At 35.0% G+C, this 17,915-nt stretch overlaps 1 protein-coding gene across 3 annotated transcripts in view; it reads left to right on the forward strand.

The window, feature by feature from the left end:
• BBS9 (Bardet-Biedl syndrome 9) overlaps positions 1 to 17,915 on the forward strand; it is a 280,198-nt gene that overhangs the window by 122,842 nt on the left and 139,441 nt on the right. For all 3 annotated transcript variants that reach the window (XM_072327288.1, XM_072327289.1, XM_072327287.1), the window contains exon 20: positions 9,932 to 10,154. In XM_072327288.1, the coding sequence (XP_072183389.1) occupies positions 9,932 to 10,154 (223 nt within the window). The remainder of the gene's footprint in view (positions 1 to 9,931; positions 10,155 to 17,915) is intronic.

Here is a 17,915-nt window from a genome sequence, read left to right on the forward strand (position 1 = left end):
GATGGAGTGCCCTCGACAGTATAGCCATCAGTGATAACTTCACTAGAGAATAAATGTTTTCATAGTTCTCTTGATTTTACCAAATAATGTCAGAAATGCTTTTCATTTCTCAGAATCATCCCTCTGTATAGTACCGTTCATTATACTACAGTTAATAGTAGCTCTAAATTGGCTTTGAGGAAGCACACTTTAATCTGCTTTTATTCACATTTTAAACTGTAGCAGCCAAGTAAACGTCTGTATTCTATCTTAATTTCTTAATACGTTGTAATTTGGAAAGAAAAAATAAATGCCTGTGGGTAAAATGTATCTATTTGTGTGACTCTGTGATCTAGTTTAATAAACTGAAGTTAAGGACTATAAATTTACTTATATATAGTGTTGATTGATAAAGTAGAAAAATAAAATTTCGGCAATGATGAAAAAGAAAAGCATGAGCAGAAAATCACAAAGTGTCTTGAAGGAGTGGTAGGAGTTAGTCTCCAAATCATCTGTGCTTTCTTTAAGAAGATATTCTGAATGTAAACCACCATTAAAAGATCAGTAATTTGGAAAAGCTAGGTAGTGTGTTAGGCTTTACGCATGATAGCAGATGGATTTTATTGTAGACTTCTTGAATAACAGAAAACTTCAGTTTGGAGAAAGAATCCTTTGCTGACTGAGAGCTGACGAGATTAAAGATAAGGTTAATTCCATAATTCCAGGAGTCAAGACTAACAGTATCCAACTTATTCTAAGTTTGTTCCATTTATGTTTATAACTGCTGGGACTTTGAGCCAATAATTACATCTTTCTGAAGAATAAATTTCCTGAACCCTAATTCTTAGGATTTCTAATAAATTGTCACTTTTCAATAATTCTGTAATTAGAGTATAGACCAAGATAGGTCTTAATCACGGTAAGATAACATCTGCAATCAATTTTTATATATCTTATTTTCTATACTTTTCCTGTCTTTTCGAATCACTTTTGAAATGCAAAGCTCCAACCATGTAACAGACAAATATTTTAAAATAGTCTGGGATATTTTAAATTACATTGCTTGCAATGAGCTAGTACCAATTATATTGTGCTGTTTATCTTGCTCCACAGCTGCTGCTCTGAAAGCTTTTCTTGTATTCCCACAATATTGCTTGCAATGAGCTAGTACAAATTGTCATTTGATACTTCGTAAATGAACAAAAATCCCAAATTCAACCCACCAAACCAAAATAAAAAACAGCAACAACAAAACCACAAAGTGATGGGCAGTGACAAGTAGTAATTTGAAAGTATATTTCCATGTAATTGTATCAGGATCCTTTGTTTGCTTTGAACAGACACTTTTATAGCAGATACCCCTTTTCCTTCTGTTCTTCTGTCCAGAAATAGAATGAATGATACAGCGGGAAAGACGTAGCTTTTGTGGGAGAAGCATGTGAAATTTGTTTCCTTGCTTTCCAGCTGGTAATAATAATTTACATTAAACTCTGCCTATCTATTAATAAAAAAAATTATAATAATAAAAATTAATGGACAAGTGTTATCCTTTTGAAAGCAAAGTTGTTTAATGGTATCATTCAAAAAGACATCTAAGCATTCAAGTCTATTAAAGGTTGGGAAAAAATGCTAGTGGGTTTTAAAGGCATAATTGACAAAATACATTGAAGGAATTTAAAGATTTTTCTTGCTAAACATAATCTTTTTCATAAAAAGGAAGCCATATTCTCTCTGAAGCATAGTTTTGGCTTAGGACAGCGTGAGGGGAAGATGGTGTTGTCCTAATGAGATTTCACACTCTTCCCTGGCAGGGAAGGTCCCATATGAGGAATAGAGGTTAAAAAGGTACCTGTGGTGCCTGGAGCCTGTCAATGTCTATTGCTCAGGTATGAACATGTGACTGACTAGAGATCAAGAGTAACAAAAGCATGGCTCATATTTCAACCTTCTTTGTTTTGTGTTTTCATATTGGACTCCTGTTCAGCAGAATGCTGAGTAGGCTGGTTTGCTTCACTACTGTCAAAGGGATAAGACTGGAGAAGAAACAATTAGACTAGGTGGAGAGGTCTTAGGGTTGTAAAGCCAGTAAGGTAGTGCAAAATGATGAGTAACCATTTTTACTTCGCTTTTATTTTTGATCCCTTAAAAACAGGGTTTCAAACTGATTGATTACCTCTAAATTTCGTAATGTTGAGAAACAAAAGATCAAATATTTGTGGTAAATAATTAGGGAGAAGAGAGAATTTGAGTATCGAGTGCTTCTTTATGCACTATCATAGTTCCACTAATTTTTGGCAAGTCGTTCTCTTCCTGCAGTTAATTTTGCTCCGTGAGAAAAATGTGTTTTGGCAAACATACCGACTCATTTTCCATAAAATTCATTTAAGGAATTGTGCAGAGATGGGTTATGATATGCACTATGGATTACAAAATTTTAAGGACAGAAAGAATCATTGCATTCATGTCTTGTTTAATTGTATTCCCTTGTATCAAACATTAAGGCTTGGTGTAAACTTTACATTGGAGAGAATCTGGCATATCTATTAGATAAACAGTTTCAAGAACTATTTTTACTTAACTTGAGCTATCAGCTTCTTTTTTCTGTCAGTGTTATAGAGATAATGAGGTTAATCTTCTATGCTGGAAGCAGAAGCCTACTCAGCTACCTTGCTTTAAATTAGTTAAGGCAGAAGTGTGTTCTGCTGTGATTAGTTTGTCCTCAGAACGCGTATTCTCTCCTTTAAAACCAGGATATCATACAAAATACTGTAGTTGTTCCAAGAGGCATACCCTTTGTGTGTCAGATTAAGCAAGCTTTTGTTATCAGACATCTTTCTCTATGTAATACTGTGATGGGGGCCTCTAAAATTTCTCTTTGCTCAGGAAGTGATATCTGTCTAGCTCAAGTACGAAGAGATGCTAAAATATTTCATTGTAGTAGTAGTAACTGATAATCTATGTTACATACAAGGAGTTCAGATCAATTGATATCTAAACTGCTTATTGACAAGAGTGATGAATTACCATGATTATAGCCATGCTGTTCTCCAAAAGGACTTACGACTAGATAAATATGATCATTAACATTTTGTTTCAGGATGTTTCTTTTAAAGAAGCTGATGGTCATGGGAGAATTTTCTTGGTAAATTAACTGAAAGATCTGCAGACTCTTGCTGTGGAATAAAGAGTATTGTGCTACTGTTTAAAAAATATAGCAATTCTATGTTACTGTCTGAATTTAAAGAAAAAAAAAAAAAAAAAAAGAAGAGACAAGAAGCCAGCATTGTATCATAGCAGTTTCTGGGAAAATAAAATGGGGATGCTTCCAATAATCTTATGAAGATCTAGATTTATATTTATATTCAACATATGACTTAATTGTATTCGACTGAATTCATTTCCCTCAGAGATCTGTCACAGCAGTCACAGATGTTTCTGTGATGTACCAAGACCAAACCATCCGCAACGATATCACAGATATTAATATAAAATGTGTTGAGATGCAGGTGTGTTGATATTAGCAAAAACAAAGCAATAACAGAGCAAGGATAACAAAGCCTAATTTGTCTTTCCTCTATCAAAAATTGTTTTGCTAAACCCCACTGAACTTGTAGACTTCACTTAGGGCAGACTCGCTGTTGGATGTATATCATTCTTTGAGAAGATGCATGACTTCTGTTGTATTTATGTTCCTGCAGACTGCTTTGACAGCACTCGCAAAACCCAAACAACACGTTGGTTTACCTAGCTCACAAGTCATAAAGGAAAGGAAAGACTGTTAGATGATTTCAGTTAAAAAGCAGAACAGCGTGCTCCTGAAGTGGGCTACAAAGAAGACAACCAGTCCATTCATTCAGAATGCATGCAAGAGTTTATTTTGTCAGTTCCCAGAACAGGATCAGTGGTTGTGAGGAGTCAAGTTCCAAAAGAGAAGACTGAGATAACAAAAAAAACCCCAACCCAATAACCAAAAAACCACCACCAACAACATAACAAAATAAACAAACAAAAAATCCCTAACCCTTAAGAACATGAAAATGAATTATGGGAATAATTATTTAACCAGTTTATGTGTATCTTAAAGAATACACTCTCTCTGTGTGTTCAAACTTAATACGTTAATACTTTAGTAACATGCAAGTGTTGCATGCCGTTTTCATGGGTGCTGTGGCTTTTTTCCTGCTGTTCAAGAAACAGAGACATTGGAACTGTAGAACATACTTAAGGAATGTGAGATAGGATGACTGATAGCATAGCAAATTCTTGGCAAATACTGCTCATGGCTCATGTCAAAGAATACCAGTTCAGTAGCCCTGGATTAGTGGTTTGCCAAATTTGTGTGTGTAACAATAAGATAACTTCTTAAATCACTGTGAAATCAAAGTGTTGAAAGACATGGCCAGTGTTTCTTGTGGTTATACAACTGTTGTGTTATGTATAGAAGCTTGTTTTTTTGATTCAGATAAGCATAAATGCTATGGTTTTCTTTCACCAAGGTGAGTTTCCAAGTATTGTAACATTTCTGAGAGCTGATGAAATCATTATTGTGACTAAAGACAAGAAATAAGATATAGCCAGGCAAATTCCTGAGTTAACAGATGTAAGAATTCCCATCGATTGATTTGCAACAGTTTTGCATATTTTTGCAGTATGTTTTTAATTGCATTTGCGTTCTTTTAATACTGTATTGGCTATCATTGTATGATAAATTAATATGTGGGCAGTCTGAAAATGGCTGTTGCCTTAGGAATAGTAACATAAATAGCTATAAAGGCTGTCAAGGTAAAGTCAGGCTTTTTGAGAGAGAGAGAGAGAGAGAGACTTCTCAAAATACAGAATCAAATGTCTGTCTGGCTCATGAGCTCAACTTAGGAGGAGTCTTGTTCAAGTTTGCCCATTGTGCCGTTAGAATGATTTATTTACACTTAAGACAGCTAGTATTAACTTTTAGCTTTCTCAGTTCTCATGGTCTCCGAGTTCTGTTAATTCCATAAAGCAGTTGTTCCCAAACTAATCTCACAACAGACACATTTCTCCCCCTTTCCAAGTTGTTCTCCTCATCCTTTCCCTGGAATGTCCTCAGCCCTACAGTATTTCTGAGCTCTTCTTCTTACATCCCCAGCTTTGCTCTTCATAGTGCACTATGTTTCCCCACCCAGATATCCTGTCCAGGTTACTTCAAGGTTGGAGAAGTTTTTTCCTGCATAGCACTATGATTTGTCTTGATCTATTCTTCCTACAATTATGCTGCAGCTTCCTGTCTAATACATTTTCTGTGGAGGGTTTTGGAGGAATGTGACTTGACAATGTACTTATGAAGAGGATTGGCAGCAAGCACCACTGTAAATGGATTTTTAGGTAGGAGAAGGAACAATGAAAATGACTAGCCATTTTAGAAAAAAAAATAATGCAGACCTGCTATGACAGTATGAGCAAGCATTCTTTGAGAAGTTGCTACTCTTCTTCTGTATTACCTTGAGTAAGCAAGTCTCTGTTAGAGTTTTCAATAAACAGTTCTTTCTTGAAGGTCTTCAACTGGAGTAAAAGGCACAGCAAAGATTCCAATAACTTTCAGTGTGTGTTTGATGCAGTAAGCAGACTTCCAAGACACAATGTTCCGCTCTCATTCACAGGAAAATTGATCTTTGATTCTGAAAACTCCCCTGTGAAAAGTCCTGTGGCATTTAAATAATTTTTCTTTCTTTTGCAGGCTAAATCATTAAATCATTAACTTTATTACTTATCAAAACTTCTAGGTGTAATCACCGAGTCATATAATTGCATATGTAGACTATGGTATTTACACAGTCAGTGGTATGTTGCTTATTCTTTTGTTTTTGTACAAGGAAGATGTTTCCATCTGTCTAATTTTGGGCTGTAAAATAGTTAACTGCACTGACTTATTTTATACTTCTACTATACCAAGCTTCACAAAGTGAACTAAGGTTTACACTTAAAGGAACCCCTTGTTCATCTCTTATAACTAGAAAGGAAAAATACTTGAAGACTAGTAGCTTGGTAAAATCCAATTAACTGAATAATTACTATGTTAAAGTCATTGGAGTCATTTATGTTGGAGTTAATTATGAATGTAAATGATTTTTTGGGGCAGAGGGACATTTTTGAGAGATTTTTTGATGCTGTGTGACGAACTACTTATTTTCCAACTTTACAGCATAAAACTTTACCTATTCGGTTTTTCTGCTTGGTCTGTATGCAAGTCTAGAGACAGTGCTTACAATCTTTGTAGGATTTTAGCTTTGGTGCATTATGGGAATTTATTTATGCTAATTTCAGAATAGTGAAAGAAATGAAAACTTAAGTATTCGTTCTCAATACACCCTGAGGCTCCTTTCTGTCTTATGGTTGCGCCTCTTTTTTTGTTCATATATGTGTGTTCTCTTTCAGGTCTGAAAATAAATCTGTGTATTATTCACATCTTTTACAGGTTTTAATTAGAAGGAAAAATCTCGCTTACAAGAACTGCTTGAATAATAATCTTTTTGTACATATACAGTCCCAATGTAATGATGATTATTAATTTTACAGAATGGGGATTTAACAAAATGTACTTACTGGGTTGTTTCTACAACTAGTTGTTTCTATGTCTAGTTTCTTTAATCTGGTCCAGGTAAAACTTTGTGAATATAACAAGTGTTGTCATTTCAGAAGGTGTGGTAATCTAAACAAAGGGTGGGTTTATCTACCCTTAAGTTATTTAAGATTGTCCTGTAGGCTTTAGTTGCAACTCTTTGATTTCATTGCCCAGTGTCTTACACTGGTTAGTCAACTTAATTTGTATCTGAAGATATTGTTGGCTAGATCAGTCTTAGCTTGGCTGCTTAGATGTGTGTTCACTGCTCACTGCACTCGTTGACATTTGTTGACGCTTGCTGAACATTTATGGAGAGCAAACAGTGGGTGTGAGCACAGTGAGGTGGTGGGTGGTGTGTTTCAGCAGTGGTGGCAATGACAGTGAGTCACCTCCTCTGGTGCAGATGTTTATTGGTGTGGCATGCAGGTTCTTGTTCATGGCTGGTGAAAACATATAGCTAACGGTGGTGACTATATTGAAAAATAGTGTTCTGTAGCAGAGAATTGGCTCTTTGAAATAGTGTTACTGTGCTTTTTGTTTGTTCCTTGGAAATAAATAGGAGACACTACATCTGGAATGAAGGAAAACAAAGGAAAATAATAGTGTGTACATGCAAAATATGAAGCTAATCCTTTTCCAATTAAAAAGTTAAAATATTGAAGTAAGTAGTTCTCATATCTGTTTCAGATGACACAATGTGAAGAACTTACATGGTTTAAGATTCCTTTCTGAGAATATTGGTTCAGTTCTGTTGTGGCAGTTACAGTAATATTTGCAGGTCGCAGTATGCATTACTAGTACTACTACTGAAGCTGTTCCTTCAGACCTCAAGTGCACAGAATGTTAAGCAAAAGCCACCAGTGAATATTAAAACTCTTGTCTACAGAATCATTCTTCAGTGTGTTACAGACTAGACCACCTGTACTTTCAAAAATCTTTTTTCCTTTTTAACACATAAGTGTTGAAGTTTTCTTGTTGCTTCAGTTCTGCCTGTTTTTACACCAAGAATTCTGACGTGCAGTCTTACTTGAAGCTATTAATTCTTAGTTGGATAAAGTTGGATAAAGTCACTTCAACAAAGTTTATGTTGAGATTTTTTTTCGTGTAGATATTATTCTAGTGTATTCTTTTACTAATCATAAGGGCTACTTTGAAATTCGCTTTACTTAATAGGCCAAACAGTTTTTGAATTGGAGGAGATAGTTTTATTGTCTGTTGAAAAAATAGTTTTACGTGGAAATTATGAATGAGGGTTGGAAAATGTTAAGGCTACAGTACAAAGTGAAACATACCTGTGGGAGCCAGAGACAGAATACCAGCCACTTTTAATTTCCTGACTTCCATTAGTTTGTATTTAGTTTGTATTTCAGTCTCCTTATTTAAATGCTCCTTCTGCATGTGTTTTTTTTTTTTTGTTTTTTGTTTTTTGTTTTTTTTTGGTAATTTATTTGTAGAAATATTGTTGGGCAGTTTCTAAGCAACTGTATGCTGACATTAGTTAACCATGTCCTTCTTCCACTTTTTGTGAAACTCAAGATTCTTGTGTTTATGTTGTCTTACTTTTCATGGCTTATTGTATAATTAGGAGAACCTGACTTGACTGTTTTTGATGCTTTGTACATATTAAGTTTCATTGCCCAGTATGTGGGAATGTAGACAGCATTTACCAGCTCGTTAACCTCTTTAAATTGACTGAAGAATGGATTATTTCCTGTCACCACCACAGGTTGGACTCAAGTATACTGGGAAAATATTAAGCTATCACAGCATTGACTGTGAAGACTAGTGTGTGTTTTGCATAGGGTGAAATACATGTAACTGTTTAGTCTCACCAATGTACTTGACAGCGTCTCAGTATCTGTTACTGACCTGTTCTTAGGAACCAAGTTCAGGAAGGATGTCTTTTGCTTTTCTGAGTCTCAGTATTAGTACCTTACCTTGCACAATAACCATATGAGTCTGAGAGAAGAAATTCACTGACCTTATTTATTTAACAGTAGACTCTGACAAGTGTTGGTTCCATTGTTCTCTAACAGACTAGAGGAGTTACACTCATGTAGTCACAGAATTTTGTCAAGGAGGTGATTTTGCTGTTCAGCTGATCATTTCCACTCAAGAATAATACAGCATGAGGACTATATGGCCTTCAGAGATCCTTTCCAATTCTAAGGATTCTGTGAACTAGAAGACTGTGGCTCGATTAACTACAATGGGATACTAAAACAGCTGGTTTTTGTTCTACCTGATTAATCACCACCATAAGAACTACCTTGGTGTTGATTTTTGTTAGTGTAGAAGGCAGAGTCGGTTGGTTCTAGACTGTTGTCCCGAGTCTTGTTAAGTCTATAGAGATTCTTGGCAAAATAAGTCCTAACTAGGAAAGACTGTTGTGAGAGTTGATGCTGATACTGTGATAAATGAATATTACTTTTGTATGCATGCAGATATATGCAGCACATATATGAAACTTATTTACAATTAGCTGAATACATATAGCTATAGAGATATAATGAAAACTGAAATTAGCAGACTACAAAGTCTTATCTGTTGGTGGCTAACACCATTCAAGCTCTACAAGATTGTAATGAAAAACATGAGTCAACTGTGTGACTAACTTGGAAGACATTCCAAATTGATCACGAGGTATCAATATTAAATATGGTTTAAGGTTACGGAGTGCATCAAGAAGAGATGATTCTACATCAATCACTGCATAAATGAAATGAGGTGTAAAATTATGAGACAACAGGTCATAAGACTTTTGCCATCCAGAATTCTTCCTTGAAGGAATATCTTTGGTTTCTTTGCATTACTGAAAGCCATACTAGAGAGCACAAACTTGAAGCTAATTTTTAAAGGTGCTCCTCAAAGTGCCTTGTGGGAAAGAAACTTAGATTTTCTTTTACTAGGTGCTGACTCTGTGAGTAAATGCATTATTTATTTTATTTTATGTCAAATATAATGCATCTTCCATATGATATATAAAAAGTGTTACATTTGAATTTGTATCTTAATTCTGTTCTGAATTCTAGATGTTGCATTCAGAAACTTCTGTTTTTCCACTGTTTTAATACAACTGCTGAATTTAACCATTATCTGTCTCAAACTGTCCATGTATTTAGAGTTTATTTATCTCTTAATAGCATTAGAAATCTTTTTTCCCCCCTTCTGCCTTGCTAGGGAATTTTTCACCTTTACAAGCTGAAGGGGCAGATGACTTTCATGAATCCCCAAATTATATTTTACGTATCAGCACTATTTGAAAATTCTTGATCTTTCTTTTGTAACTTGTGTTTAATATGCTTTGTCATATTATACATCACCTCATTTATTTTTATTTCCTGTTCCTGAATCCAGGGTTGGGAAGAAACTGTGGATTCTGCCGTTTCTTTCTTGCTAAGAACTTGCCTATCAAAGAGCTTTAAGGAACAAGCACTGTCTCATAGCAGCCAGTTAAGCATGCCCAAAGATACTAGCAGACTTAAGAAGAATATCAGCCTATTCTGTGATCGGTTGGCGAAAGGTGGCCGCCTTTCTTTAAGCACTGAAACAGCCACTCAGCAAGCCACTGCTGTGCCAGGTAAGACTTTATGTTCATAATTTAGAATGTGAATTTGCATATAAAAAATTAAAAATGATTAATACTTGATTATGTTTGGAGCTTAGTTTTTGCTGGTTGTGGAAACCAAACATTGTTTGTGTCGCAAACTAATAGAATGAGCTAGATAAAACTTTGTTTTGGGATTATATTATTATCCCAGTATGATGACTTCCTAGAGCACATGCATAGTTATGGAGCAAACATACCCCATATGGTCATTTTGATATGCCGGATACTTCATCAGTCTTTCTTATTTTTAAACTTTTCAATTGGATTGAACATGTGCATTTCTAACATATGTGATGAAAAAGTGAGGACTGGGAAATCCCATTTTCTTGATAAATCCTGTTTTTTTGATTGAGAATTTATTTTTGTAGTATTATGAACTTTGTGACATGCATATGTCAAAATACAAAGTAGTCAGTATAAAAACATGCATGCTTAGGAGGTGGAAGTAAGGTAGGTGATGCATGAAGTTAAAGATCAAACTAATCTTGATGTATATTTCTAAACTAGGAAAGGAATTTAGAGAAGATTTCTTCTTGGAGTTACGTTTTTAAAAAATGTTATTCATGTACATTTTTTAAAGATAATACTTTTCAGTTACGCCAGGAGGAAAATTACCCAAGCCATTCTATATTGCAAGTCAGTAACATGATTCTGTTTAAGTAAAATTGTGGTTTTGGGATGTAGTTTTATAATTTTAGTGATTCTAAATTTTACATTCTATAATTTTAGTGATTTCTTTGTGAGGAAGATTTGGTTGAAATGACTGAGAAACATGATTTTAGAAAAACTTAGATGAGTAAAATTCAGGGAAGAGAAGAAAAATTGTCATTAGTGTTTTTTGTTTTTGTTGTTTTAAATTATTTCTATTTAGGGTAATAGGAAAGGTTGAAGAGTGGCATGATATCTTTCCAGTAAGCAAGTCTTAGAAGCATTGTCAACTTCTAAGAAGTTGACTAGAATAATTGGCTAAATGTGATCATAACTGCAAGACACATCAGACTGTATCATACACTGTGTTGCCTTTGGCAATAAATAGACATCTGAATGAAGGGTAGAGTGAGGTTCTTGGGGAATGGTGCCAATCCATGTGTGGGTCAAAGCCAGGGGAGTTTGGAGGGAAGGTGCTGTCGACCACCCAGCCTGTCATGTATTGAGTTTAATGAGTGTGAGAATTCATAGCATAAATTCTGCTTACCTGCAGCAAATTAATTCTATAGATTTTAGAGGTCTCTTATGATGGCTGTGTATTTTTCAAGATTGTTTTGAGAACCTTAAAATATGTCAGCTTTGGCTGTTTGAAGAGTTATTTAAGTCTGTGTCTGATTGGAGCTCTGTTTGCAGTATTTGCCTCACCCATATTATGTTCCTCACAACTGCTCTTCAGTCTGATCCTCTTTTTCCTCTAGTAGTTTCTCTTGCATCAGTTCAGTACTTTGTCCAAGAAAGGATTTTTATTTTTAAACTAGGGCATTATTTTTCTTTAAACAATCTCTTTTCCTCTCTATTCTATTTTGTTTCTTATTTTATTTTTTTATTATTTAATTTTCCTAAGTGGAGTTGAATCATTTTTTTTTTTTTTTCACTGTTTTGGTTTGCTTGGGGGATCCTTGCATTGTGCTTTAGCATGATTTGCTTATTTAGATTAATATAATAGAAGCGCTGGAGAAACGGTTATTTAAAATGAGTACATCATCAATGAAATCTGTGGAATGTCAATGATGGTTGTTTCGTCAGGTTAACAGAACTGAAACAATAAGGAAATGTAGGAATATTTTGCATCCACAAAATAGGATTTGCAAATAGTGTTGTGTCAGTGTACTATTCAAGATTTATATGAAGGTAGGGCTAGAAAATACACCAATTGTCCATCTAGTTTTCTATTCTGTGTTGCAATAGAGTAAAAGTATCCAGGGTATCCTTGATAGAAGTTTATTTGAACTCATAAACACCTTGTACAAGTTTGAAAAATCTCCTGTTTGATGTTTTGATTGTCCTTGTAGGAAGGCTTTCGTAGTATTTTAATTACACTGTCTTCTCTGCAGATCAAACTGTTTCTTGTGAATACTGAAGGTAGAAGTGGCAATTAATGATGTCCTTTATAAGCTTTTAAGCTTTATAATTGTATTATTGTATCCGTTCAGAAACTTTATGTTTATACTTATTGTGACCAAACTCAGTCTATCTTTTTATTTTCTTTGGATGATTTTCCATTCTTTTTCTTCTTGTTTTCAAAATGGAATACTCTTCCATCAGTCTATCTATCTCTTAAAGTAATATATGCTGCTAAACTCTGCTCCAACTCTATTTCCAGACATTTTTCCTGCATATTACAACTGCTTCCCATCTGCTCTTATATTTATGATGCTAGTTTCCTCAGCGTGGTGGTGTATATTCGACTTAGCATTTCATTTTCATAGCATCTTTTAGATTTATTTTCACAACATTTCTTTAACTTATCGAGTTTATTGTAATTTTATTCTGCGAGGAGCTTATAAATGTTTGATTTGGTATTTGGTGTTAACTGCTTTGTGAAATTGTGATTTTATCATTCAGGTTATGAATGGGTAAGTTAACTTTAAATACATTGCTTTGTGGTTGTTTTTTTTTAACACATTACATATACATGTGACCCCAGAATGAATTTAAAGGCATTTATTGGAAGACAAAAGCTTCCCTTTTGTTTTTTCTCTCTCTCTCTCTCTCTCTCTTTTTTTTTTTTTTTTTTCCTTTTCTGAAGGTTGTAAAAAAGGTCTTTTCAAAATCCTGGTGTTGTTTATGAGCGATATTCACTCAGTTTGAAGCTGGAAAAGTGGGATGCAGTGACATATGTCATAATCCTTAAGAAATCCTCTGTTTGTTGATGTGCATGAGGAGAATATCAGTTGAATATTGGTCAGTACTGATTGATGGAACTTGTAGTCCAGTGAGGTCAGTGGAAACTTTGACATTATCCAAACTAGATCCAGTGTTTTACTCATAATTGTGCTCCTTGCCTGTTTCCACTATTTCATGATGCAGGGGTAATGTTTATGAAAGTGCCTTGGCAGTTACCTAGAACACATTTGTATCTACCTGTGATCTCAGGAATCCAACCTTAATAGAAGTGCCAATTTCTTATTAAAAGTCAGTTTGTTGAGGACTTCTTTTCCTTAAATGTGCCCAGAGGTCTTGCAAGCACACTTATAAAAAACACCAAATGTCAATCCATCTGTGTTGATTCACTTGAAAAAGCACTTGAATATGAAATTGACGTTAAGTCACTTTAAATATTGCAAAGAAAATTCCAACTCATCTTTTCTTGCTTCCTTAAAATGATATAGGTTGGTAAATTTAGTGTCCTGGGAGATTGATTCCCCCAGGAACTGGGTCAATTATTAAGAATGAAAAATTAAAATTGATGATATTGAAAGACTGAATTCTGCATTTAAACAAAACGATGGTATGTTTCTTACATTTGTTGGCTATATAGGTTTTTTCTTGTTTGTTTGTTTGTTTTGGTTGAATGAATGTCTAAATGTGACTATCACTAAAAAATCACAGAATCACACAGAATCACAGAATTGTAGGGGTTGGAAGGGACTTCTACAGATCATCAAGTCCAACCCCCCTGCCAAAGTAGGGTCCCTACATCATGTCACACAGGTAGGCGTCCAGGCGGGTCTTGAATATCTCCAGAGAAGGAGACTCCACCACCTCCCTGGGCAGCCTGTTCCAGTGCTCCGTCACCCTCACCGTAAAGAAGTTCTTGCGCACATTCGTGCGGAACTTCCTATGCTGGAGTTTCAGCCCATTTCCCCTAGTCCTGTCCCCACACACTACTGAAAAGAGACCAGAGATCACATTCATTACTCTTCATTCTCTAAAACACTGAAATTTCTCATGTGCAAGCACGATCTGAAAGTCAACATATGTTTGCATTGTAACAGTTGTATATTTTTTGCTCCTTTTTTTTTTTTTTTTTTTTTTTTTGGCCAATATTTCTTTGTAGATAGAAGCTGTATATTGCAGCAGTTCTACTAGGGTTTGTTTCTCTACCTATCAAAGATCATTTGCTTGCACTGAAACTAAAACAGACCAGTCATCACTGTGTTAATGTTTTAAACTTCTCTTACTTCCCTACCTTAATAAAGGCAAACAGAATCATTGGGTAAAATGTGAACTTTCTATCTATTCTCCGTAGGTGTTCCTTCTAGTAAGGTTCCTTCTTACCAGTATGGCTCTTTTTTGTTCAGGCTATTTTCTTAAATTATCATAATTTCTTTACTTTTTTTTTAATTCTTATTTTTTATTTTTATTATTTCTTTGCTCTGCATTACACTTTGTTGTTTTCCTTCCCATACTATAACCTTTGATGTCTATGCAACTATATACACTGTTCCTTCACTGTGATAGTCAAGTCAAGTAAAACTATATTCCCTCAAGTGGCTCGTGATAAATACCTTTGATGGTGTGAGGTAGCAATAAAGGGATAGGAAGACCATTTTCTTGGTTAACTGTCAGTCTCGGTGGCCCAAAGCAGTTACTGTAGAGAAAACCCTGAGGTACTAACACAGGTCTGTCAGGCAATGAAATTCTGGGAAGGTCTGACAAAGGCATAACAAACTAAATCTTTAAACAGCACGATCATTCCGTGCTTCTGTATCCAATTTGTGCAGTCCTACATGGTTCAGCTGTTGAGCTCATAACATTCTGCTCTCCTAATTGCAGTGCAGGTAATCACATAAGAATCACAGTAAGAACAATGTTGCCATAACTCTTAACAGACCATAGCATTGCCATATACTTCTGCTGTATTGTTTCATGCCAGCTAATGAGACTTGATGTGGCATTAAATGCAACATGATACAGTGGTGCAAGTTTAGCATGACTTCTAGTTCTCTACTGTTAAAACATTTTGGAAGGAATTTATAGGCTGTTCATGATGAACACTTCTATCTTAATTTAAAAGCCTAGAAATAACCATATAGTAATACTGGACATTTAAAACTAATTATTTGGGATCTATTTTTGAAAGTCAAACATGTCCCTTGCTACATAAAGCTGATTTAATGAAAAGGAAGGGGAGTAGCAAGTCATCAGGGAGAGTTTTGGGAGTACTTACAGCAATGAGATTTTCTGGTTGCTCAAGAAGAGCTAAAGAATGGCTTGGTGAAGCCAGAAACATTATTTGGCTCTCTGATGTGGTATGTTACTCCTTGTAACTAATTTCCATTGTAACTTCACTCTGAAAGTTTTATTTCCATTGTTTTAGTCACTTTGGTAATTTAATTCCATGAAATGGAAAACTGAACTATACAGAAGTTAAGTGGCACACCCAAGGTCATGCTGTGAGCCAGTAACATCTGTATTAGTAGAATTCAAGCATAATGCCTTTCAGCCTTGTTCTGTAGCACCTACCTACATTTGTTTTTAGGTGTTTTATTACTAAAACACAAGTTACAGGTTTCTGGGTATTCATAAGCCTATTTACCTTCTAGCCTATACTTACATCATTCTGTACAATCTAGGAAATTGGATCATAGGCAGGGGAAGAGAATGAGGAAGAATGTGTGATGTGATCTTCAATTTAGTCTAATTTAATCACGCTGGTTGCCTGAGATAATTGATTTTTTCAAGTTGTTACAGGGGTTGCATAAATAATGGTAAAATACTGTAATCATTTTTAGAATTGATTTTTCTTTTAGTGTGAAAAGAAGCAAATAAGATGGCAAGACAGAATTTTGTACGCAGGGTTGTGAAAATGTTTTATTGTTGGGAAAATCTCCCCCCTTCGATTGACAATTCAGCTGTCAAAAACCGCAGAATGAAGGAGTACAAAGATTAAGAAGGCTAAAGCAACAGCATTAAAAAAAAAAAAAAAAAAAAAAAAAAGAATAATTTAAAGAGTAAAATGCCGTACATAGTGAATAAAAAAGAAATCCCGCTTGAGATTTGGGATTCATTCATTTGTTATATTATGAAATTTGGTTGGCAGTGTTGCAATTCCAGCTTGCCTCATCTAAGTACAGCTCGGATCAACACATTATTGCCTTGGGTGTGTATAGTCCTACTGCTGACTCTTTGCATTAAAACCCATTAAATTTTAATATGTCCTACTTAACTATAAGTGGTCACAAAAGATTCGTACTATTGAGGTTAAGATTTTGGTGAAAAAAAATGTCAGTTGAAATAATTTTCCCTAGTGATCATGTTTGTCATTGCGCTTTATATTCTGTATTCCTTGTCCTTGAGGGACCATAAGCAGAATTAAACTTTTAAAATCTGCTCTAAGTAGTTAAATGCTCAAAGATTGAAATGCTCAGAAAAGCTGTGTGTTGCTATAATAGGAAGTCTGCAGCCTCTGGTCTTTTATTTCAGAAGATTCAACACTAGTAAGTAAAACAAACAAAAAGCCTTAGGTAGGTAGTTATTTTAAAAGGCTGTAACATGATGTAATCTGTTTTAAAGTAAAGCCTAATGCTAGTTATGTAGTACAATCCTTTTATTTAATATGTGCTGCTATTGTGGAATCGATCTTATATGTCCAGCCATAGTATGGATTTCTGCTTGACACATTTGTCTTGGCCTCTTCAAGTACTGTATTTCTGTGATGTTTTGTGGAGCTTTATCATACAGAGAATGCTTCAGTGTTCACACATGAGCTGTAGGCATTAACAATCATGGTTAGCTCTGTCATTTGGATAGTGTTACTTCTCTTTTTCAGCCTCTATCTAGACAAGACTACCACAAAATTGTACTAGATGTCTACTTTTTGTCGGTACAGCCATGACAGTGGAGGTTCTTCCACAGAATGGCACCGGGAGAAATTCGCAACAGAGGGATGAGGCACAGCATCATCTGTAACTCAAGTCAGAATATGTCAAGGTTAATGGCTCATTCAGTTTCATCTGATTGGAAGTAACATCCTTTAGTTGGCAGAGATGCACATCAATTTTCATCAGGTGATGCTGCGACCATTGTCATAAGCACCACTGCTTAATTGTTTTGCATTTCCTTCTTTTCTTTGTTTTCTGATGCATCCAGTTAGAGTAAACCTGATTCTTCTCTTCTGTTGTCATAATTAGTCAAATGTTAACTGAAATTGGTAGTGCTACATAATTCTAAGCTGTTCAGAGCAAGTGTGCCCAGAATGAGATAGTTTATTTGCTTGACTTTTTTTATCACTAAACTTGGTCTACAGGTTTTGAAGGGATACTCTTAGTCCATATTTTACTTGGTCCTGAATTTAGAAAAACACTTGAGCTATAATGATATTAATGTTTTTCCTCTGTGCTCAGGTCTTTTTAGAATGAAATAGAAGTGTGTGTGATTGATTTTTCTCATTTTTGTCATGCAAGGATTGTAAATAATGTGTACAAAGCTCTGAAAATCCATGGTAAATTAGTGGCACAAGACTCTATGTACATCTCTAACACCAATTATAATGTATTTGATTTTCTACGTTACCATAAAGGAGTCCTGCAATTTTAAACCCACTCTGAAAATTACTTATTTTGTTCATGCATATCTGATTTTTCAATTACTTTGGACTCTTTCAGGGCCTAATCCAAATCCTGATGAAATCTCTGGGAGTTTTTCCATAGACTTCAGTAAGCTTTGGCTCAGGCCCCTAGTTTTCAGTGTTGCAAATAGATTTGCCAAAAATCTGCAGAGAGCCAGGCACTTGGAAAGTTTACACTTGCAAAGTACAGCTGGTTTTGAGTTGCACACAGGAAAGTTCCCAATGGTTTT

Source organism: Excalfactoria chinensis, chromosome 2, assembly GCF_039878825.1.
Source record: "Excalfactoria chinensis isolate bCotChi1 chromosome 2, bCotChi1.hap2, whole genome shotgun sequence".
In the NCBI taxonomy this organism is placed as follows: domain Eukaryota; kingdom Metazoa; phylum Chordata; class Aves; order Galliformes; family Phasianidae; genus Excalfactoria; species Excalfactoria chinensis.